This window comes from Littorina saxatilis, linkage group LG4 (assembly GCF_037325665.1).
Source record: "Littorina saxatilis isolate snail1 linkage group LG4, US_GU_Lsax_2.0, whole genome shotgun sequence".
Classification (NCBI taxonomy): domain Eukaryota; kingdom Metazoa; phylum Mollusca; class Gastropoda; order Littorinimorpha; family Littorinidae; genus Littorina; species Littorina saxatilis.
Window position 1 is genome coordinate 28,337,113 of NC_090248.1, and position 23,667 is coordinate 28,360,779.

Sequence of the window (23,667 nt, forward strand, 5' to 3'; positions counted from 1 at the left end):
CGATCCACAATCTACACACCCGCACCCATTTTTTGCCACACTTCTTGCAGCCAGTGACTCTCCTCCGAGCTTTCGGCAAGGCACATTCCTTTTCGTGAAAACGGTTCGGCTCACCATCTTAGGTCTGGCTAGGTCTTTCTTTCTTTATTTGATGTTTAACGTCGTTTTCAACGATTCAAGGTTATATCGCGACGGGGGGAAAGGGGGGAGATAGGATAGAGCCACTTGTCAATTGTTTCTTGTTCACAAAAGCACTCATCAAAAATTTGCTCCAGGGACTTACAACGTAGTACAATATATGACCTTACTGGGAGAATGCAAGTTTCCAGTATAAAGGACTTAACATTTCTTACATACTGCTTGACTAAAATCTTTACAAAAATTGACTATATTCTATACAAGAAACACTTAACAAGGGTACAAGGAGAAACAGAATCCGTTAGTCGCCTCTTATGACATGCTGGGGAGCATCGGGTAAATTCTTCCCCCTAACCCGCGGAGGGATCTGGCTAGGCTTTTACATGGGATAAGTACATCTCACCACTAGCACACATACACAACAAAAATCACCCCCCGCGGGTTAGGGGGAGTCCCATGTTGGTTGGGACGAGAAAGAATTTACCCGATGCTCCCCAGCATGTCGTAAGAGGCGACTGACGGATTCTGTTTCTCCTTTTACCCTTGTTAAGTGTTTCTTGTTGTATAGAATATAGTCAATGTTTGTAAAGATTTTAGTCAAGCAGTATGTAAGAAATGGTAAGTCCTTTGTACTGGAAACTTGCATTCTCCCAGTAAGGTCATATATTGTACTACGTTGCAAGCCCCTGGAGCAATTTTTTGATTAGTGCTTTTGTGAACAAGAAACAATTAACAAGTGGCTCTATCACATCTCCCCCTTTCCCCGTCGCGATATAACCTTCGTGGTTGAAAACGACGTTAAACACCAAATAAAGAAAAAACAACAAAAATCAACATCCTGCGGAGAGGGAGCACTTATTTAATGAAACAATTACACACATTTCCACTGGCGTCCGAAATGAATGACTGAATTTGCACAGAGAGCACCTGGGCTGTTGCTTTTTGGTATGTGTTCACGTGGAGGGAAGGTCTTATCCCATGCCAAAGACTGGCCAGATTTGCTTCGGTGAGAGGAATTGTTCATGGGAAAGGACTGCTCCTTAAACCACGCCCAGCATATCCTTGATTGACGTGTTTAAAGGGGGTGGGGCTTTTTCCGCTGTCAGATCTCTCCTAGTCCTTCTTGCTGACGGAAGAGGTTCTTTTGCCCAGACGACGCCTCTTGGGGGCGGGAGGGAGGTCGTTGCCGTTGCCGTTGGCGGGGGTGGGAGTGGGGGTGGTGGTGTTGTCCTGGCGAGACGTGGCGGTGGGGGAGAACACGCGAGTCTCTACGGATTGCACTGAATGATAATGGTCTATCATAGGCCTCACTTTATGCCAGATCTGAAAAACAATGTAAGCGCGAAAGGCAGAGTCTATACAAAAACCTTTTTTGATTTGAAGTGAAAACACAATTTGACTAAATGAATTAAACCCGATTCTGTGGTGTGGGTATGTGTGTGCTGTGTGTGTGGCTGTGTGTGTGTGTGCGTGCGTTCGTGTGTGTATGTGTGTGTGTGCGTGCGTGCGTGTGTGCGTGCGTGTGTGTGTATGCGAGTGTGTGTGTGTGCGTGTTTATGAACTTCACATACCTGCCCTTCCTGCAGAAGCTTGGTGCAACTTTCGATGTCAGGCGACATGAAGCGATCCTTGCTCCAGGTCCTGCAGGAAACACAATATGTACACTCTTCAAAAAAAGTTAAGGATCATTTTTTTTACAAGCACGCCACACAAAACAGACAAGACCGAATTCTTTCATTTTTTAAAAATTATATAATTGAACAACCAAGGAGTAATGACAAACAAAGCAAAGATCGAACGCGGCAGCGACAATTTAGCTAGAGTGTGTCAAACGGGACAACCCTCGAAAATGGAATTCACAACAATGTGAATCAGTGTCAATAACGCGTGTGCCCTCCGTTGTGTGCCAGGCATTCAACACATCGTTGGCGCATGGAGTGGATCAGGTTGCATATGAATGCTCTGGGAACTCCATTCCACTCCTGCTGGAGCCATTGCAGCAGTTGACCCAGATTGGCAGGAGGAGGGTGATGTTGCTGTACCCGACGACAAAGCTCGTCCCACATGTGCTCTATGGGGTTCAGGTCCGGGCTGTTGGCTGGCCACAGCATCCTGTTGACCCTGGCCTGCTGGATGAAGGTGTTTACAGCTGCAGAGCGATGGGGAGGTGCGTTGTCATCCTGAAGAATCGCACGAGGGCCGATCGCTTGGAGGGCTGGAACGACCAGGGGTTGCAGGATCTCATTCTGGTAGCGGACACCGGTCAAGTTGCCCACCACATGGTACAGAGGTGTCCTTAGACGTGTGCTGATCCCTCCCCAGACCATCACAGAGCCTCCGCCAAAACGCTGTCATTCCAGAACAGCGCCTTCTGCGAAGCGCTCTCCGCGACGCCTCCACACTCGGATGCGACCATCAGCAGGTTCCAAGCAAAAGCGGGATTCATCTGTAAACAACACCTGAGCCCACTGCTGACGTTGCCACCTCACATGTTGAGTGCACCAGGCTCGGCGAGCTGCTCGGTGATTAGCAGTTGTGTAAGCGGTTTCGGATCGTCTGACCACTAACAACAGTGTTGGTGGTAGCTTGTAGGCGTTGCCTAATGTTGTTTGCCGTAGCCATTCTTTGTTGCATGGCCTGCCTCTGAATGAAGCGATCCTCTCTTTGTGTGGTGACTCTGGGCCGACCAGATCGTTGTCGCTCCTGCACTCTTCCAGTTGCGTGGAATCTCTGTTTTAGTCTGATGATGACAGAGGGAGCCACTGCAAGCCTCTGGGCCACTTGCCTGGCAGCAACACCGTCTTGTAGCCATCCTATTGCCCTTCCTCTATCCAAATCGCTCAGTTTTCTTCGTGGGGGCATGTTGCTACTGTGCATAATTGTGTTAGCGTGTCAACCTTTAAACACAAGCTGGTGAGCGATGTTCATAGCCAGGACCCTGTTGTAGCACGTGCATCACAACCTTTTGCCCTGGCATGCGTTCCGCAAATTTCATGGGGCTATAAAAAACACCCTTTTTCTTCCGAAATGCAGAAGCTTTTGAGAAGTTCCACAAAGGGAAATAACTCTGCCTGCCAAACAAAATTCTAGGTCAAGACTCATTGTTCATTTGTTAATTCAAACACATTAATCTTTTAATTATTATGTCGATGTTTAATTTTTTGGCAATTTTTTATAATTAGATCCGTTTTTTCAACAGATCCTTAACTTTTGTTGAAGAGTGTATAGTAAGCTTTCAACAGCTACCTCTGTGATTACCGGCACGGTGGCCTAGTGGTAAGGCGTCCGCCCCGTGATCGGGAGGTCGTGGGTTCGAACCCCGGCCGGGTCATACCTAAGACTTTAAAATTGGCAATCTAGTGGCTGCTCCGCCTGGCGTCTGGCATTATGGGGTTAGTGCTAGGACTGGTTGGTCCGGTGTCAGAATAATGTGACTGGGTGAGACATGAAGCCTGTGCTGCGACTTCTGGCTTGTGTGTGGCGCACGTTATATGTCAAAGCAGCACCGCCCTGATATGGCCCTTCGTGGTCGGCTGGGCGTTAAACAAACAAACAAACAAACCTCTGTGATTACTTTACACTGGGTTAAAGGGGTACTATTCAATTGGCCGCCACGTTTTGGGGGAGTTTCTAGGGAATTTGACGAGTCTGAAGAATCCGCTGAACCTTAATCCTAATGTGTGTGTGTGTGTGTGTGTGTGTGTATGCGTGTGTGTGTGTGTGTGTGTGTGTCTGTGTGTGTCTGTGTGTCTGTGTGTACGTGCTGACAGGAACTAACTTGACGACGGTACGGACGAGCCTGTAGACCTCCTCCAGAGGGGTGGTGGTCTTGAGCGGTCTGAGGAAGTCCATGGCCTGGCACGCCGCCATCAGCTCTATGGCCAGCACTGCAATGGAAATAAGTCGATTGAAATGGAAAAAATAAAATAACATTACGTAACATAATATAAAAACTTTAACCAAAAAACAGAAGCACAAGTCGCGTGAAGCGAATTTAACACCTTTAGTCAATCTGCCAAACTCACAGAATGAAACTTGCCGATTACTCGCGGCTCGCTGATCGCTTGAAGTGACAAGCCAGTATAGCGTAGTAGCTCTTTTTACATTTAGTTTTGACTAAATGTTTTAACATAGAGGGGGAATCGAGACGAGGGTCTTGGTGTATGTGTGTGTGTGTGTGTGTGTGTGTCTGTCTGTCTGTGCGTGTGTGTGTGTGTAGAGCGATTCAGACCAAACTACTGGACCGATCTTTATGAAATTTGACATGAGAGTTCCTGGGAATCATATCCCCGGAAATTTTTTTCATTTTTTCGATAAATACTTTTGATGACGTCATATCCGGCTTTTTGTAAAAGTTGAGGCGGCACTGTCACACCCTCATTTTTCAATCAAATTGATTGAAATTTTTGTAACGCAATCTTCGGCAAAGGCCGGACTTCGGTATTGCATTTCAGCTTGGTGGCTTAAAAACTAATTAATGACTTTGGTCATTAAAAATCTGAAAATTGTAAATAAAATGGGTTTTTTTATAAAACGATCCAAATTTACGTTCATCTTATTCTTCATCATTTTCTGATTCCAAAAACATATAAATATGTTATATTTGGATTAAAAACAAGCTCTGAAAATTAAAAATATAAAAATTATGATCAAAATTAAATTTCCGAAATCGATTTAAAAACAATTTCATCTTATTCCTTGTCGGTTCCTGATTCCAAAAACATATAGATATGATATGTTTGGATTAAAAACACGCTCAGAAAGTTAAAACGAAGAGAGGTACAGAAAAGCGTGCTATGCAGCACAGCGAAACCACTACCGCGCTGAACAGGCTCGTCAGTTTCACTCCGTTTTGCACAAGTGCGTTCAGTTTCATTCTGTGAGTTCCACAGCTTGACTAAATGTAGTAATTTCGCCTTACGCGACTTGTTAACATTTAGTCAAGTTTTGACTAAATGTTTTAACATAGAGGGGGAATCGAGACGAGGGTCGTGGTGTGTGTGTGTGTGTGTGTGTGTGTGTGTGTGTGTGTGTGTGTGTGTGTGTGTGTGTGTGTGTGTGTGTGTGTGTGTGTGTGTCTGTCTGTCTGTCTGTCTGTCTGTCTGTCTGTCTGTCTGTGCGTGTGTGTGTGTAGAGCGATTCAGACCAAACTACTGGACCGATCTTTATGAAATTTGACATGAGAGTTCCTGGGAATCATATCCCCGGACGTTTTTTTCTTTTTTTCGATAAATACTTTTGATGACGTCATATCCGGCTTTTTGTAAAAGTTGAGGCGGCACTGTCACACCCTCATTTTTCAATTAAATTGATTGAAATTTTGGCAAAGCAATCTTCGACGAAGGCCGGGGTTTGGTATTGCATTTCAGCTTGGTGGCTTAAAAACTAATGAGTGAGTTTGGTCATTAAAAATCGGAAACTTGTAATTAAAATTATTTTTGTATTAAACGATCCAAAAACAATTTCATCTTATTCTTCGTCATTTTCTGATTCCAAAAACATATACATATGTTATATTTGGATTAAAAACAAGCTCTGAAAATTAAAAATATAAAAATTATGATCAAAATTAAATTTCCGAAATCGATTTAAAAACAATTTCATCTTATTCCTTGTCGGTTCCTGATTCCAAAAACATATAGATATGATATGTTTGGATTAAAAACACGCTCAGAAAGTTAAAACGAAGAGAGGTACAGAAAAGCGTGCTATGCAGCACAGCGAAACCACTACCGCGCTAAACAGGCTCGTCAGTTTCACTCCGTTTTGCACAAGCGGCGGACTACGGTCATTGTAAAAAAAAATGCAGTGCGTTCAGTTTCATTCTGTGAGTTCCACAGCTTGACTAAATGTAGTAATTTCGCCTTACGCGACTTGTTTTAACTTTCTGAGGTTGTTTTTAATCCAAACATGGCATATCTATATGGTTTTGTTGAATCAGGAAATAATACGAAATAAGATGAAATCATTTTCGGATCGATTACGAACATTTTTAATTTCAATTCCATTTTTGAGATTTGTAAACACCAACACACACACACACACACACACACATCACACACACACACACACACACACACACACACACACACACACACACACACACACACACACACACACACACACACACACACACACAAACACACATACACACTGACACACACACACACACACACACACACACACACACACACACACCTACACCGCGACCCTCGTCTCAATTCCCAATCTATGTTAAAACATTTTGTGAAAACTTGACTAAATGTAAAATCAAAACTTGACTTATTGTAAAAAGATGAAAATAAGAGTAGATGGTAATATTGTTCCCACGTGCACCCATCCCCATCCCTTTTCCTCACTAACCTGCTCGCGGTGACTGGAGAACAAAGGCAAATGCCTCAGGCTGTGTGTGTGTGTGTCACAGTGTGTGTGTGTGTGTGTGTGTGTGTGTGTGTGTGTGTGTGTGTGTGTGTGTGTGTGTGTGTGTGTGTGTGTGTGTGTGTGTATGTGTGTGTTTGTGTGTGTGGAGTAACGATTGTCAGTTGTGTCACCCCTTCTCTCACCCCTGGCACGCGCGCGTGTGTGTGTGTATGTGTGTGTGTGTGCGTTTGTGTGTGTGCTTGTGCGTGCGCGCACGTGTTAGTGTGTGTGTTCGCGTTCTGCGTATGGGTATCTGTCCGTCCATGTACATGTGTGTACATACCTGTATGTGTCTATCTATGTGTGTCAGTGTGTCTTACCTTGCTCCACGTGCTCGACAACCCGCAGACACTTCCTTGCGGCAAAGCCCCCCATCGACACATGGTCCTCCACGCCGGCACTGGTGGTCTGAGAGTCCACAGAGGCAGGGTGACACAGCACTTTGTTTTCTGACACTGTCACCACACAAATCATCAGACTGTTATTATTTTCCCCAGAAAGCGGCGTATGGCTGCCTAAATGGCGGGGTAAAAACGGTCATATACGTACAATCCAACTCGTGCACACACAAAAAAGTGTCCGTGAGAGTTTCAGCCCATGAACGCAGAAGAAAAAGAATAAGACTATTATTAGATGTCTTGAATCAATAATTGAAAAAATATGGCTTTAATACTCATACATACTATTTGATAGGCGGCACAGTACTTTGTTTTCCAACGTAATTGTGACCGCAGGAATTAGACTCCGTGATTGTGGAATGATCGAAGTTAGGAAGTCTCTCTCGTGACTTGACAAAAGAGTGAATGTTAAGAAAAAGGGACAAATTATTGATGAAGATGATACTGTCCTCTTACCCAGAGCAGCCGCAGTGCAGTGAGCGATCATGAACCCAGAGTTCAGTCCCCCTTCGGGAGTCAGGAACGCGGGCAGCTCACTCAGCGCTGAAGAAAGGCATACATCAGATAAAGGCCGTCCTTAATTAATCCTGAAGTCGACTTCGTGAAGACTCCACGAAGCCTTTTTTTACACCGAAAATTCAGTGCCAAAGCTTCGTGCAGCAAGTCAACTTCGCCGAATTAATAGGAGGCTATAAATAACATCGATTTTGCTCGCTCTGTCTGTCCATCCGTCTGTCTGTCTCTCTCACCCCCCATCTTTTTCCCTCTCCTGTAAGGACAGGTGTAAGACTATAGGCTGTGCCTTAAACGTCTATACCTATGTATTTAGATCAATAAATCTCTCTCTCTGTGCACGTATGTTTTGGTCTTATGCACAGTGGTTTTATGTGATGTTCCTGGACAAAGTATACAAGTACTGATCAAAAACGGATGCCAGGTGGTTTAGGACTGGCAAAGTGGAACTCGAGTTGGTCGGGATCATGGGCAAAGGGCTGGACGCATCGAGAGAAAAAGAGATAAGCTAAGGTCAGCAACGTTCAAGCCCTTCCAATTATCTTGACCTTGGTTGTACGAAGGTGGCATAGGGTACCTGATATGACAATGCTTCCGTGAAGCAAGTTTGGTCGCAAAACCTTACACAGTTTGGAAGCTATAAGCCTACACATTCAAATAGGAATTATCAACCGGGCAGACGAACTGAGGCGGACGCCCAAAACAAGGCATAATGTCAAACACAACAACAACAATAACAACAACGTCGACAACAACGTCGACAACAACGTCAACAACAACAACAACAACAACAACAACAACAACAGAAGACTGACCGGGGTTGACCAGTCTCTCAATGCGACGTTCACTCATGTTGGCCAGCTCATGCACACCGATGGACAGGTAGTCCAGGCACTGAAAACAGATTACGTTGCATAGAGGTATGTCGCTTTTCATTTTGTAGCTCTAGTTATCTAGCTCTAGCGGGTGATAGCCATCAAAATTGTGAGATTGGAGAAACTATACAACACAGATGTTTTACTTATTTTTTGAATGTCTAAATGCCCGTGTGCATGTGGATCTACTGTGCGTGTGTTTGTGTGTGTGTGTAGGTGTGTGTGTGTGTGTGTGTGTGTGGGGGGGTGTTGGTGTGGATGTGTACGTGCGTCTGTGCGTGTGCATGTGTGTATTTGTCTGCCTGTTCGTCTGCTTGTCCATCCGTCAGTTCGTCTGCCTCTCTGTCTGTCTGTTTGTCTTCAGCCAGTCTGTGTGCGCGTTCTCAGAACAGAGACTACACCCGATGATGATTATGTTCGTCCTTGGTTTTCGAAGATGACCGCAGACTTATGATGTGCTTGGATGTCTGGTCTGATGGGTCCGGAGTTGACTGATGAGGCTACACCCAGCTGATGCCGTAATAAAGTGAAACAAACCTTGGCAGGATATTCACCGTGGAAGTTACCGTAATAAGGTGAAACAAACCTTGGCAGGATATTCACCGTGGAAGTTACCGTAATAAGGTGAAACAAACCTTGGCAGGATATTCACCGTGGAAGTTACCGTAATAAAATGACACACACCTTGGCAGGATATTCACCGTGGAAGTTACCGTAATAAAATGACACACACCTTGGCAGGATATTCACCGTGGAAACTACCGTAATAAAATGACACACACCTTGGCAGGATATTCACCGTGAAAGTTGCCTCCTGAAAGGATCTCCCCCATTTCAGCAAACACCATCTGTTCGCTCGTTAAGGAAGTAATAATTCTAATCACTAGAACGGTTTAGTTTTCTCTCTGAACTGTTCATTTGTTTCGATTGATTTGAACAATCCTTCGGCGATGAAGTTAAGAAATTCTGGGGACGTGACGTTTTGTCTGCTCCAAAGAAGCTCGACTCGATCCCAATAAAAGCACAATTTTTGTAAAAAAAAAATGTACATGTATCAAGTTGTCAGATCTCACGCACGCACGCACGCATCATTGCACGCATGCACGCACGCACACACGCTCGCACGCACACACGCACGCACACACACACACACACACACACACACACACACACATACAAGGATATATACACTTCCACAAATCTATATTAATGTTATGGATAGAACTAGAGAAAAACAGAACACAGACAGACAGAAAAACTCCCCCTAAAGCGGTGTACGGCTGTCTCAATGGTGGGGTAAAAACGGTCATCCACGCAAAAACCAACTCGTGCTAAAAACACGAGTGTACGTGGGAGTTTCAGCCCATGAACGAAGAAGAAGAAGAAAACAGAAAAATGTCGACTCAAAGGATACAGGGTTATCCGTGGCACTGTTCATCTCTGTGGTCAGTATGCCTCTCACAAATTCAATCGTATCATTCACGATACCGTGCACCTGTGAACAACACACCATAGCAATCTATGTACATGTACTTAAAACAACTTTAAATTATTGTTGTCCATGCGAATACAACAAAAGGATTTACACATCTCTTAGTAAGTTGGATTATTGCATCCTGACTCATTCTTACTTGTGCAGCATAATTATGTGACAACATTTGTTGTTTGTTTGACGTGACAAAACCTTCCATTACGTGATACAACCAATGAAGGTCAGTGAGGATGACTGGACATACAGTACGTATAACTGACAACAACAAAATAAAATCACCATAAGCCGTAGGGTTGTTGTTGTTTTCATTTTATGACAATGTAAATTTCATGAACATGTAAAACATGAATAAAACTTTGTTCAAACCAACAAACAAAGATGGGTAGGAAAGAGAAAGCGGGCAGGCTACCTGAGGGCAGCACCTGAGGGTGTAGGCGTCCTGTACTCTGTCGCAAAACCGATGACTCTCTGGAAGAGAAAAAGCACAGGATATATAATATATATATATATATATATACAAAATCAGAATATGTATGAATAGAATTACCCCATGACTTGGTGTCAAAGAGGGATTCAAAATTAACGTAGGCAGGTTAAATTTTTTTTAACTGAAATAGATAGGCTACTAATTAAAACATGCGGGCATCTTTGATCAGGAGCCAGCTAACCAATTGGACTCATACTCGATAGTTTGCTTTCTCTCAAGAAAAACCAGAGAACTCACGACAAAGGGTCAAAGATTGACTCACAAACTAAGAAATAAAAAGTATATTCAGGTTAAAATTCTACTGTAGGGATATTTACACACACAGACATCTTGAGAGGGTCAAGTTAAGGGGAGTCGTGTTCGATGTTTTGCTTTCCCCCGAAAGCGGCGTATGGCTGCCTAAATGGCGGGGTAAAAACGGTCATACACGTAAAATTCCACTCGTGCAAAAAACACGTAGTGTACGTGTGAGTTTCAGCCCACGAACGCAGAAGAAGAAGATGTTTTGCTTTCTGGGATCACAACTACGACCACCACCACCACCACCACCACCAATAACAACAACAGCAGCAGCAAGTTACAACAAGACAATAATGGTAAAAGGACAATTGTTTGTGTGCCTTAACAATACAATGAAGCAATGAAAAGTGTCTGACCCACCCGCCACTTCAGAAGGGTACGTGTCGGAGTGCAGTAAAGCACGGAGACGGCGCGCCACCTTGATTTGGCCCTTGTGGGGTCGCACTGATTGGATCTCTGCAGTCACGTGTCATGACAACATTTGTATAATTTTGCATAGTAGGAAGATGAAGACAAATAATGTGTTAAAGAAATTGGTTTAGCAACTTGCCTACCTAACAAGTCTGAAGGCACAGTTGTCGTGAATTGTTGTGTACTAATTTCACTTGCCTAACAATACGCCTATTAGTTGCCTTACAACATACTACACACATGTATAACAATTGCATCTCTTTTTTATTTTTATTCTTTTATTTTTTTACATCACGACAAAGAATGATCATCTTTGTTACCGTTTAATGCTATTGCTTCGTAACGTATTGATACCTGATACAAAAGAACACAACCCTGGAATCTTATTTAAAGTATCCATCAATTTGCAGCTGTCTTTAATGACAGGGACACTATGATGAAGTCAGATATACCGTAAAATCCCTAGCAAACGCCCTCCCCCCCTCTGCACAGATTTCGGGTACAAGTAAGGGGTGGGCGTTTGCTAGGTATACACCCCTTTGCAAGATAAAGTGTCATCACATTTTCACAAGAAATAACAAGTCGCGTAAGGCGAAAATACAATATTTAGTCAAGTAGCTGTCGAACTCACAGAATGAAACTGAACGCAATGCCATTTTTCAGCAAGACCGTATACTCGTAGCATCGTCAGTCCACCGCTCATGGCAAAGGCAGTGAAATTGACAAGAAGAGCGGGGTAGTAGTTGCGCTAAGAAGGATAGCACGCGTTTCTGTACCTCTCTTTGTTTTAACTTTCTGAGCGTGTTTTTAATCCAAACATATCATATCTATATGTTTTTGGAATCAGGAACCGACAAGGAATAAGATGAAAGTGTTTTTAAATTGATTTCGACAATTTAATTTTGATAATAATTTTTATATATTTAATTTTCAGAGCTTGTTTTTAATCCGAATATAACATATTGATATGTTTTTGGAATCAGCAAATGATGGAGAATAAGATAAACGTAAATTTGGATCGTTTTATAAATTTCTATTTTTTTTTTACAATTTTCAGATTTTTAATGACCAAAGTCATTAATTAATTTTTAAGCCACCAAGCTGAAATGCAATACCGAAGTCCGGGCTTCGTCGAAGATTACTTGACCAAAATTTCAATCAATTTGGTTGAAAAATGAGGGCGTGACAGTGCCGCCTCAACTTTCACGAAAAGCCGGATATGACGTCATCAAAGACATTTATCAAAAAAATGAAAAAAACGTTCGGGGATTTCATACCCAGTAACTCTCATGTCAAATTTCATAAAGATCGGTCCAGTAGTTTAGTCTGAATCGCTCTACACACACACACACACACACACACGCACACACACCACCACGACCCTCGTTTCGATTCCCCCTCGATGTTAAAATATTTAGTCAAAACTTGACTAAATATAAAAAGTGATCCAACATGTGATTTATGCAATTTTAATGAAAAATAAACACACCGTTTGTTTACACAAATAAAGATCAACGTTCTGTGATAGAAAAAAATAAGAAGAAAAAACCGGCGAATCATCGAACAGTGTGCACAAATCGTAGATAAAGGAGGCCGAATGTCTTAAAACAAATTTAAACAAAAACAAAAAAGGGGTGGGCGTTTCCTAGGTAGTGACCCCTCTGCACAACTTTTGGCCAAAAGTGGGGGGTGGGCGTTTGCTAGGGATTTTACGGTACAGAGATTTGGACTGTCCTGAAGTGGAGGTAAATGTTATCAACACTATGAAGAGACAGTCTGACAAAATCACATCTTAATGTAGAGGGAGACTTAAAATGAAAAGTTCAAAAACAGAGGTTGCACTGTAGTGTCTCTTTCATTACAGCCACTCACTGCTGTCAAAGGCACGTGATGTTCCCTTGAGAACCTCCAAGGTGAAGGCCGCCACCACGTCCGCCTGTCTGGCGATCATCTCGCTCCTCTCCATAGCTTGAACACAACAGAACAAGGGACTAAAACATTTATTTCAAAATAACAAGATAACTAAATTTATTTCCACCCTTTTTTTTAATTGTTGTTGTTGTTGTTGTTGTTGTTGTTGTTGTTGTTGTTGTTGTTGTTGATGAAGACAAAGGTCGAAACTAGTCCGTGTTCATCATTGTTCATGTTGCTTTTTTTCTGGTGAGTACAGAATAGTTGTACGTCAAGCGCCGCAGTGTGCGTGAAAATGAATTAAAAGGCAGAGTCCTTTTCGTGTATCAACAGTTTTATTCACCATCTCCAGAGTAATCATTGTTAATTGGTATATTTCAATTTGCCTTGTGTGCACAATTGTTTATTGTGCGTGTATTTTGTATCGTATTTTTTCAGTATTGTGAGGTGCTTGGAACTGTAGTAGGGTCTGCTCCATAGAAATATCCCTATTATCATTATCATAATCATTACTAGTGTATGCCTATGTTAACAAAGTAGTCGTACCTTCCACGCCGAGCGAGGTGATGAGCTGGGTACCATTGATCAGAGCCAGGCCCTGGAACACACATTGTAATCATGTTCAGGAGGGTCTATACATAATACGAAAGTTATCGCAATTATCGAAGCACATATTCTCCTTTCGCTGTCGCTAGAAAACAGACGAAACCAGTCTTCAATAACAAAAGAAAGAATTAATCTCCTCCTCCCCCTTCTCCTCCTCCTCCTCCCCCTCCAGAATACCAACAAAACTTACCTCCACTAAAAATTGACCAGTTTGAAAAAAAAGCACTCACAAAAGTGCTATCTAAGAGGCTTACATTCTAATTCGCTTTCATCAATAGTACATTTGTAGGACAATAACAAGTTAACACATGAAACGTAAGGGAGATGAAAGGAACGACAAACCTCTTTGGGTTTCAGCTGGATGGGCTTCAGGTTGTGCGACTCCAACACCTGAAAGAAACACAACAGTTGCGTTCAAAATGCAGGTAGGTTTTCAGTCCCGTAAAAAGTGGTTCAATGTATTGTGGGGAAAGCTTGTACAGAAACGCATTAATCACTTTTCTGCGGTCATGCACAACCGAGATAATTATAAAGTCAGTAATGCATATTTTGGATATGTGTTATCAGGAATAGAAATGACCATGTAGGAATTGAACACACATGCATGCACACACGCACGCACGCACATATGCCCGCACACACGCACGCACGGACACACACACTCTCACACACACACACACACACACACACACACTCTCACACACACACACACACACACACTCACACACACACACACACTCACACACACACACACACACACACACAAACTCCTTCCCCCAACCACCCCGCCCAAAACACACCCAACCACCCCGCCCAAAACACACCCAACCACCAATCCTCCCCCACTCCTGCTCACCCCTCCCCTCACTCCTGCTCACCCCTCCCCTCACTCCTCAATCTCGTCTACTCAGCTTACATATTTGGCTTCAGCCCAGCCGCTCTTGGGACTCCACATCTTGCCCTCTCCAATCATCCCCAGCGCCAGGTGGGCCATGGGGGCCAGATCGCCGCTCGCACCCACCGTGCCTTTCTCGGGTACCCAGGGTAGGCACGAAGCTGAAAACAATGAAAACGGGTAGCTCATCGAACAAGTCCAAAACGCCCGTCGATCTGTTTTCCATTTTAAAGTATAATGATTTTTTTTTTTTTGGGGGGGGGGGGGGGGGGGGGGGGGTTGACGAGAAACGACACCAATAAATAAACCAAGACGTCTGTCTTTTTTTTTCTACTTCTCGTTCGCTAACCAAGACCTCTGTTCTTACATAGCTTTTTCTTTCAAAGTGAATTATCTCACGTCCAAAGAGAAGAAAACTTCGAGAAGACGTCATAATACGAATAATGGCGTCACGTAAACATTATATCACTTCTTGTGCAGGTCTCCCGAGGAAGTGACAAAGAATTTCGTGAAATAATTAAATTTGTCTCGGTGACTTCAACAAATCAGTACATTTATCGTAGGTCACCACCAGTCTTTGCATGTATCGGTATCATATATCATTAAGTAAGTGTGAGATGAAGTCAACTTACCATAGATAAAACAATGAATAAACAAAGAAATACAATTATTTTGTCAACGAACCATTCAAAGCGTCCATGTATTGGTTCAGTGTCTCCACTGAGATGCCGCTGTAACCTTTGGCAAGGACGTTGATACGTAAAGCCAACAACATTCGGGTCCTTTCAGGGTTCAATCCCGGTCCCACGCCTGCACAGGGAAAAATTAGCAGACGACAATGCTATAAACCGGACTTTGAAGGTAAATATTCCGATAATAAATATTCATTCCCATTTGTTTACATCTTTGCTTGTTCTCGATTAGGTTAAGATGTTTCTATTAATTTTTTACTATCACTAAATCTTTTCCTTCCAGTTACCATTGTGAACTTTATGAGATGAGAGTTTCAAGTTACTGTCATGCATGCGTTTTACAGTTAGGTCAGAAAACGAAAGCCGAGTAAAGCCCTTTCCCACTGACTATTAGGGTTTAACGTCCTCTTAGACCAACTGGTCTATATTGGGACAGGTATTGGTAGTACGCTGAAGATATGGTGTGATACTTTGATTCGAACAAGCCCTCTGTGGCTGTCTTCTTCGACACACCAGCATTGGGTTTGTCTCGTCAAAGTATCGAAATACGATCATGATAATCAGAGACGAGAGATGATGCATGCGTGTCTTCGTGTTTTCCAAGCCCTAAGACTTTCGCTGTGAACGTGGGATCTTTTTCGTGCGCATGTGTGCACACGGGGGGGGGGGGGGGGGGGGTGTTCGGACACCGAAGAGAGTCTGCACAAAGTTGACTCCGAGAAATAAATCTCTCCCCGAACGTGGGGATCGAACCCATGCTGATAGCGACCAACTGGCTACAAAGCCAGCGCGCTACCAACTGAGCTACGTCCCCGCCACCAAACCCACGCTCACAAACCGACAGAGTGCATGCTTTCTATTTTAAATGCCCTCAGTAAAGTCCTGTTGACCAAAGACGTTTCTTGCATTTTCTCTCGAAAATCACAGATTAAAAAAAAATAATGTTGAGTATATTTGATTAAATTTCTCATTTTGAGATGATAAAGAATTATTGTCTTGTCTTACCTTGTCTTGTCTTGTCTTGTCTTGTCTTGTCTTGTCTTGTCTTGTATTGTATTGTCCGTAGACAGACTAATTGAACACATTACAAAATGTCGGAAAGCCACACTAGTGTTCTGTGTTCGTTATTTGCCTGCTAGTACCTACCCGCCGCGTGTGAGCGAATGAGGTTTTCCTGCAGCTCGCTGAAAAAGACAATAGCAAAGGCATGTTAGTTAGTCTTAAGAAAGAAAGAAAACAAACGATAGAAGTACAGACAGACAGAGAGACAGCCAGTCAGCCAGACAGACAGACAGACAGACAGACTGAGAAAGACAGTCGGCCATTGTCCGTAAATACTGTAGAACTGAAACTTATTACAAATCATATTTTCACACACACAAAGCAAAAACAAAATCCGTAATAAGTAAGGGATCTTGAACTCGTGTGATGGCAGGGAAATTGTAAGGCGTTGCGGGCTGTAGGCGAAACGCCAACATTTATTTCAAATCGCCGAAGAATAGTCGAATTGTTGACGGCGGGGAAAAGACAACGCCAAGGACTGCCGAAAAAGTCCGCAACCTATCGAAACTTGTTCTTGTCATTTCAGCAAACGTTGCTGTAGTCAACAAATCCTACCAACATCCCTGTCAGATGGTATTTAGTAAAAGAAAAGGAGAACAAACACTAGAAGCAAAACAAAAGCAGCAAACATACTGTACTGTACTCGGTTACACTGGAACGTACAGAGCTGTAACATTCTTACACCAACTTACACTGGAACGTACAGAGCTGTAACATTCTTACACCAACTTACACTGGAACGTACAGAGCTGTAACATTCTTACACCAACTTACACTGGAACGTACAGTGCTGTAACATTCTTACACCAACTTACACTGGAACGTACAGTGCTGTAACATTCTTACACCAACTTACACCGGAACGTACAGAGCTGTAACATTTTTACACCAACTTACACTGGAACGTACAGAGCTGTAACATTCTTACACCAACTTACACTGGAACGTACAGTGCTGTAACATTCTTACACCAACTTACACTGGAACGTACAGAGCTGTAACATTCTTACACCGACTTACACTGGAACGTACAGAGCTGTAACATTCTTACACCAACTTACACTGGAACGTACAGAGCTGTAACATTCTTACACCAACTTACACTGGAACGTACAGAGCTGTAACATTCTTACACCAACTTACACTGGAACGTACAGAGCTGTAACATTCTTACACCAACTTACACTGGAACGTACAGTGCTGTAACATTCTTACACCAACTTACACTGGAACGTACAGTGCTGTAACATTCTTACACCAACTTACACCGGAACGTACAGAGCTGTAACATTTTTACACCAACTTACACTGGAACGTACAGAGCTGTAACATTCTTACACCAACTTACACTGGAACGTACAGTGCTGTAACATTCTTACACCAACTTACACTGGAACGTACAGAGCTGTAACATTCTTACACCAACTTACACTGGAACGTACAGAGCTGTAACATTCTTACACCAACTTACACAAGCTTGTGCTTGGGAATTGTTGTTCTCGCAAACTTTCCAAATCCAGTAGTAATTCCGTAGACAACTGCAACAATAAAATAACAGAAATGACGACGACGACGACAATGATGATGGGGATGATGATGATAAAGATGATGGTGATGATGAAGAAGATGATGATGATGATGAAGATGATGATGATGTTGATGATTTCTTTCTTTATTTGGTGTTTAACGTCGTTTTCAACCACGAAGGTTATATCGCGACGGGGAAAGGGGGGAGATGGGATAGAGCCACTTGTCAATTGTTTCTTGTTCACAAAAGCACTAATCAAAAATTTGCTCCAGGGGCTTGCAACGTAGTACAATGTATTACCTTACTGGGAGAATGCAAGTTTCCAGTACAAAGGACTTAACATTTCTTACATACTGCTTGACTAAAATCTTGACAAAAATTGACTATATTCCATACAAGAAACACTTAACAAGGGTAAAAAGAGAAACAGAATCCGTTAGTCGCCTCTTACGACATGCTGGGGAGCATCGGGTAAATTCTTCCCCCTAACCCGCGGGGGGTGATGATGAAGAAGATGATGATGATGAAGGTGATGATGATGATGATGATGATGATGATGAAGAAGATGAAGAAGATGATGATGAAGATGAAGATGAAGATGATGATGGGGATGATGATGACTGGGTATATACCCCAAATCAAAAGTCTAACTGTTTCGTGTGCAGAGAGGGAATAATTTGTGTGTGTGACGAAGTCACTTCTTGAAGGACACTGGTGTCAATTTTCCAATTCCATTCATCAAACAATTTCCGCTCTGCACAGGAACCAGTCGGGATATTGATTTATGGCATGGGTCCACGTTGAGGAATGGCCTTACTCAGCGCAAAGTCCTGACCAAAGGTGAGCCGAATAGTTTACATGGGAAGGACTGCATGGGCCTTTAAATTCCGCTGAGACAGCCAACGAAGATGTTCAAACATCCTGGGCTCACGAGGCAAAATTGGTGCCACCCAGACGGGTGGTACACAGCCACAAGGCCTGATTGGTTGAAATTGAGATGTGTTGTGATTTCAACCAATCAGACCCCGTGGCTTGTTCCCACCCAGTTGGATGGCACCCAGTTTCGCTTCGTGAACCTCAGTGCTGGCTACAGTATACTGGTGTTAAAGAATGGTCGCATTCATTGACTAACCTTTGTTACTGTCCAGAATCTCATCCACGAGGTCTCTGGCTTTCTGCACCTTCTGTTCTGCCTCCACCGTTAGCTGCAACGACAACAGCATTGTCATCAACAACCGCAGCAGCAAATGACGCGCTTGGTCAATAGTACAACGTCACCGTTTAAAAAAAAATGTAAGCTCATATGTCCCATAAAAGATTCGGAAAAGGGTATGCATAGCAAAAGGACGGACAGACGAGGGATAGAAACACACACACACACACACACACACACACACACACACACACACACACACACACACGTTCACCCCTACCCCTCCCACGCCCACACACACACCATCCGATTCCCCAGCCCCTCCCACCTAAACATAATACATACGTCTCTGCAAGAACAACTCAAGGCACCTACACGCACGTACCAGCCCACACAGGTAAAAAGCTAAGTCCTGTGAAAAGTAGAGAGGTAATAATACATGCACGTACCTTGATCTTGTAATAGCCTTTGCCAAGATGCATCAAGTCGTCCGGGGACAAGGAGTTGCCATCCACAGAGATGAACTGACAACAAAAGAGTCCTTTGTCATACAATTGTTGATTTAAGTCGAACTACTTGTAGGCAGCAAGAAAAAGCGAATTGAGACTGATTAAATCAATTTTTCAATAGTACCATTGATAACTACGTTTCAAAGATGACAGAAACTGGTTCGTTGGTTATTGGTTTGTAGTGGCTCTTTCACCTATATTTATACCTATAGTTATTAATCTATTTGTGTATGTATTTTTGAGGCGCTTAGAAGTATATTAGGATTTGTGCCATATAAATATTCTCATTATTATTATAATATGGCTATCCATTTCTTTCCTCAGTTTCAATGACAAAGAAAGATTGAAAGGAAGAAAAAAAGAGCTGACACATAGTATTTAACTAACCATCCACCTTTACCTCCAACCACCACACCCATCCACTAACCAACTGATTGAACGACTGACCGACCGACTGACTGACTGAAAGAATAACTAACTCACTAACTTATCAACCAACACAAACTCACATCAGTGGGTGTCTTGACACTTGACGCCGGACTGAGTGTGTTAAGGAAACTGAATGCGCCTTTTCTTAGCTCTGTTGCACAACGAATAGACCAAGTCCAGGAAATATCTCTGTCGGGGGTTCTATTTGGACATTGAAAGAGTTGTATTCCCTGAAGGAGAAGCAAGATGAGCTATATATATATAACTCATCGGGAATAACCGATGGAGACACAGTGATAACGACTTTTCATCATTGAATACGTAGAGGTTACACGCCGAGTCTCAGTGATTATTAAAAATAATGGTCGAAGTTAGCGGATCATGAAAAATGCGAGCTTTAGCGAGCTTTTTCATGACCGCGAACTGAGACCATTATTTTTTATAATCACTGAGACGAGGTGTGTAACCTCTTTATTCCTCCTTTCTTCAGTTATTCAAAGAAAAGAGGAGGCTTTTTGCGAAAGTTTGATCGAATCCTATTCACTCAACCAGTCAACCTGCGCAGGCGATCGATTAATGCGCGGTTCTATAGTTCCGTGCAAATCATTCCATTCTGTTAACACTTCTTGTCAGTTTTCCTATTTTGGACTAAAATCAAGTACACAGATATGCTGTTATTCTGCTGTGGCGGCAAAGGCAGATATTGTGTGTTCTGTATATGTTTTGGTATCGCTTAGGATAATGTTCTTTCGTCAAATGGGACTAGCAGACGAACTTTTGCACCCGTGTTCCAACGTTAAAAACTGTATGAAGTTCAGTTTTCTGGGGAAAATAGTGTATGAAACCGCTTTATGTTGTTTGAATTGATGAGATGTGTGCATTTGGTTGCGTGTGATCTGTTTATTAAATGAAATATTGTTGAAAATTGACCGTCGGATTGCAGTCTGTTGTCGAAGAAACTGAGTGAAAAGAAGGGGACCTACTCTTGTCGCGAGACAAAGTATGAGTTACTTGCCTTGCGGTAAATTGCTTGTGATGAACGTTTGAACACGGCAAATCTAGATTCAGAAAACAACCGAACTCATGGATTTTATATGAAGATTCATGTGTTCAGGCCTGTAGTTGTTAATTTAAATGCGGTATGTTTGTATTGTTTGCTCCAGAGATGTATGCTTCGTACGTTAGAGCGTTCGGAACTTTTCAGTCGCAAAAAGTAGTACCGAAACAGAACAACTTCTCAACCCATTGCACTATCGAGGATTCAGGCTGTTGCTGGGTCGTTATTTGTTTGGTTGCTGGGTCATTATCGAAAAATAACTACCCCTACAAGTTTACAGAGGTAAAGAAGCAGAGGGGGGAATAAAACTTCATCTAGTGTGACTAACTTCAACTCAAGGGGAGGTGGTGGACGGGAAAGCTTATATAACCTGGACGCTTCAGAAGACAAAAGAGTACGATCTTCGTGTTTTTGACAGCCGTTTATGCCGAATCCGCTCGAAGTGATGTCTTTTCTTCTTCCAACACATGCAGATGGGATATCATTATTTATTGTGACACCAAGGGCTGTGTCCACTGTTTATTCTCAGTGAGTTCTATATATTTGAGCTTGCATCACTTTGAAGGGACACAACTCCTCATCGTCTATTTAGCATGCTCTTCTGTGTCAATGGGACTTTAAGTTGATCTAATAACCAGTGTGTAAAGTAAAGCAAGGATACATTTTCTCCTCCACGTAAACAATTTCAGCTGGGGCTGTCACAGGACTAGACATGTCGCTCGCCAACACTGCAACACAAAACACACACTGTCCAGTCCTTTGTTCATTTACAATCAGGACTTCTGGGAAACAAGAAGCGCTTAAAACTCACACACATACACACACGCACGCGCGCATTCACGCACGCACGACAAACGCATCGTCATCTCTTACCCAGAGTGACGAAGATATCGTCATCTTCTCAGTCTTACCCACCGTGACGAAAGCAGTCATTTTCACTTTCCCAAAATGACTGGGGGAAAAGGTCTTCTCTTACCCACATCGTCGAAATCTTCTCTTACACAACATCCTCGCCATCTTCACTTACCCACCGTGACGAAAGCAGTCATTTTCACTTTCCCAAAATGACTGGGGGAAAAGGTCTTCTCTTACCCACATCGTCGAAATCTTCTCTTACACAAAATCATCGCCATCTTCACTTACCCGCAGTGGCGAAATCATCGCCATCTTCTCTAACATAAAATCATCGTCGTCTTCTCTTACACAGAGTGGCGAAATCATCGCCATCTTCTCTAACATAAAATCATCGCCATCTTCTCTTACACAGTGTGGCGAAATCATCGCCATCTTCTCAAACATAAAATTATCGCCATCTTCTCTTACACAGTGTGGCGAAATCATCGCCATCTTCTCTAACATAAAATCATCGCCATCTTCTCTTACACAGTGTGGCGAAATCATCGCCATCTTCTCTAACATAAAATCATCGTCGTCTTCTCTTACACAGAGTGGCGAAATCTTCGTAATTTCCCAGCGATGGGACACTACAGTTATGAAAATGAAAATGAATTCTTACACATAAATCATCGTTTTTTCTTTTATAAACAGTGACAAAATCATCATCATCTTCACTTACCCACAGAGACGAAATCATCGTCATCCAGCACGTCCTTGATGGCGTCAGCAGGATCCAAGATGGCGCCTCCCTTGGCCTTGCGCACCTCGTACACCTTCTCGGTGGCGTGGCCGGCGCTGCCCTTGCTGCGGTAGTACCTCCGGAGCGACTCTTCTCCCAGCCATGTCAGCTTCTCGTTGCCTTTGCATGGCACGGCGAACCAGTCTCCTCGGACTCGCACTGAGAGCTTCATGATTCTGGTGGTGGTGATGAGTTTTGTTGAGCGATTAAGTTGCTTTCTTCTACTTCGTTTTCTTCTTGTTGTTTGTACTTCTTGGCCTTTTCTCTCTCTCTCTTTTGTTTTGTTTATTGTTTGTTTCTTGTTCTTTTTTTTGGGATTTTCTTTGCACTTTTTTCTTCTTCTCCTTCTTCTTTATCCTTCTTTTTCTCTTGGTTCTTCTTTTCTTTTTTTGTGTTTTTGTTTGTTTGTTTGTGATCAGTGCGGAAGGTTTAGAAGCTTCTGGTGATGATCGACGATGCTGAAGAAGTCAATTTTGGGGTAGAGATATGAGATAATGAAGTAGTGTTTCGTTTTTCGCTACTCGTTTGTATTGTTTCGTTTTTAGGGTTCTCGACTTCTTTGTGAAACAGTTTTTTTCCGCCGTACTTTTTCTTTGCTTTTCCTTTTCGTCTCTGTATCTCTCTGTCTCTTTTGCCTTTGAATACTTAGGTTCTGCTTCTTCCTTTTGATTTCTTTCTTTCTTGTGTCTTTCTTGTGCAACTTTCAAGAAAAACTGTCAGGACAGTTGTGACTTTGCAATACTTCAAGCAAGCAATAATTAAGCCCAAGCTCTAAATCGCCGCATTCACAAAACAACCATCAAAGAACTTCTCCAAAAGTTGCCTGTAAGGATGATCTGCAGATTACCTCCAATCCACACAGACGGTTTTTTTTCTTTCTCTCTTTTTCTTCCCTTTTCTTCCGTTTTTTTTTCTCTTCTTCTTTTTTGTTATCAGCGCCTCAAGTGAAAACAAGTGGTGAGGTAAGTGCGCGTCCAGCGTTCTCTTCGCGCAGATTCTCGTAGTTCAGCTATGAGTATGAAAGAAACGGAAATAAGAACAAGCGCGTTTGAATCGTCCAAATAAGCACGAACAACGTCAATGACTTTCTGAAAAACACACCAGCTGCTTCCAGCAACTGATAGTGAAGATTGGTTCACAGATCACAGATAAAGG

At 42.8% G+C, this 23,667-nt stretch overlaps 1 protein-coding gene across 1 annotated transcript; it reads right to left on the reverse strand.

Annotated features, from left to right (window-relative positions):
* Window positions 1-866: 866 nt before the first annotated feature.
* LOC138964400 (histidine ammonia-lyase-like) lies at window positions 867-23,667 on the reverse strand. The gene is made up of 22 exons (XM_070336342.1): window positions 22,453-23,667; window positions 21,538-21,604; window positions 19,900-19,930; window positions 19,331-19,405; window positions 18,861-18,933; window positions 17,672-17,738; window positions 16,285-16,322; window positions 15,131-15,256; window positions 14,468-14,607; window positions 13,894-13,941; window positions 13,492-13,543; window positions 12,907-13,002; window positions 10,984-11,079; window positions 10,246-10,304; window positions 9,759-9,839; window positions 9,127-9,192; window positions 8,285-8,363; window positions 7,413-7,499; window positions 6,879-7,013; window positions 3,917-4,025; window positions 1,710-1,779; window positions 867-1,461 (listed from the first exon to the last, which is right to left on the reverse strand). Exons 1-22 carry the CDS (start codon window positions 22,682-22,684, stop codon window positions 1,252-1,254), a joined length of 2,037 nt encoding a protein of 678 aa, XP_070192443.1. The 5' UTR covers window positions 22,685-23,667; the 3' UTR covers window positions 867-1,251.

Bases quoted from the DNA above. Each gene is read 5' to 3' on its own strand.
- LOC138964400 (XM_070336342.1), bottom strand. From the start codon at position 22,684: ATGAAGCTCTCAGTGCGAGTCCGAGGAGACTGGTTCGCCGTGCCATGC. The intron at 10,305-10,983 runs GTGGGTCAGACA...TTTCTCTTCCAG, and splicing joins GTACCCTTCTGAAGTGGCGG to AGAGTCATCGGTTTTGCGAC. The intron at 9,193-9,758 runs GTATCCTTTGAG...ACGAGCGAACAG, and splicing joins ACAGTGCCACGGATAACCCT to ATGGTGTTTGCTGAAATGGG.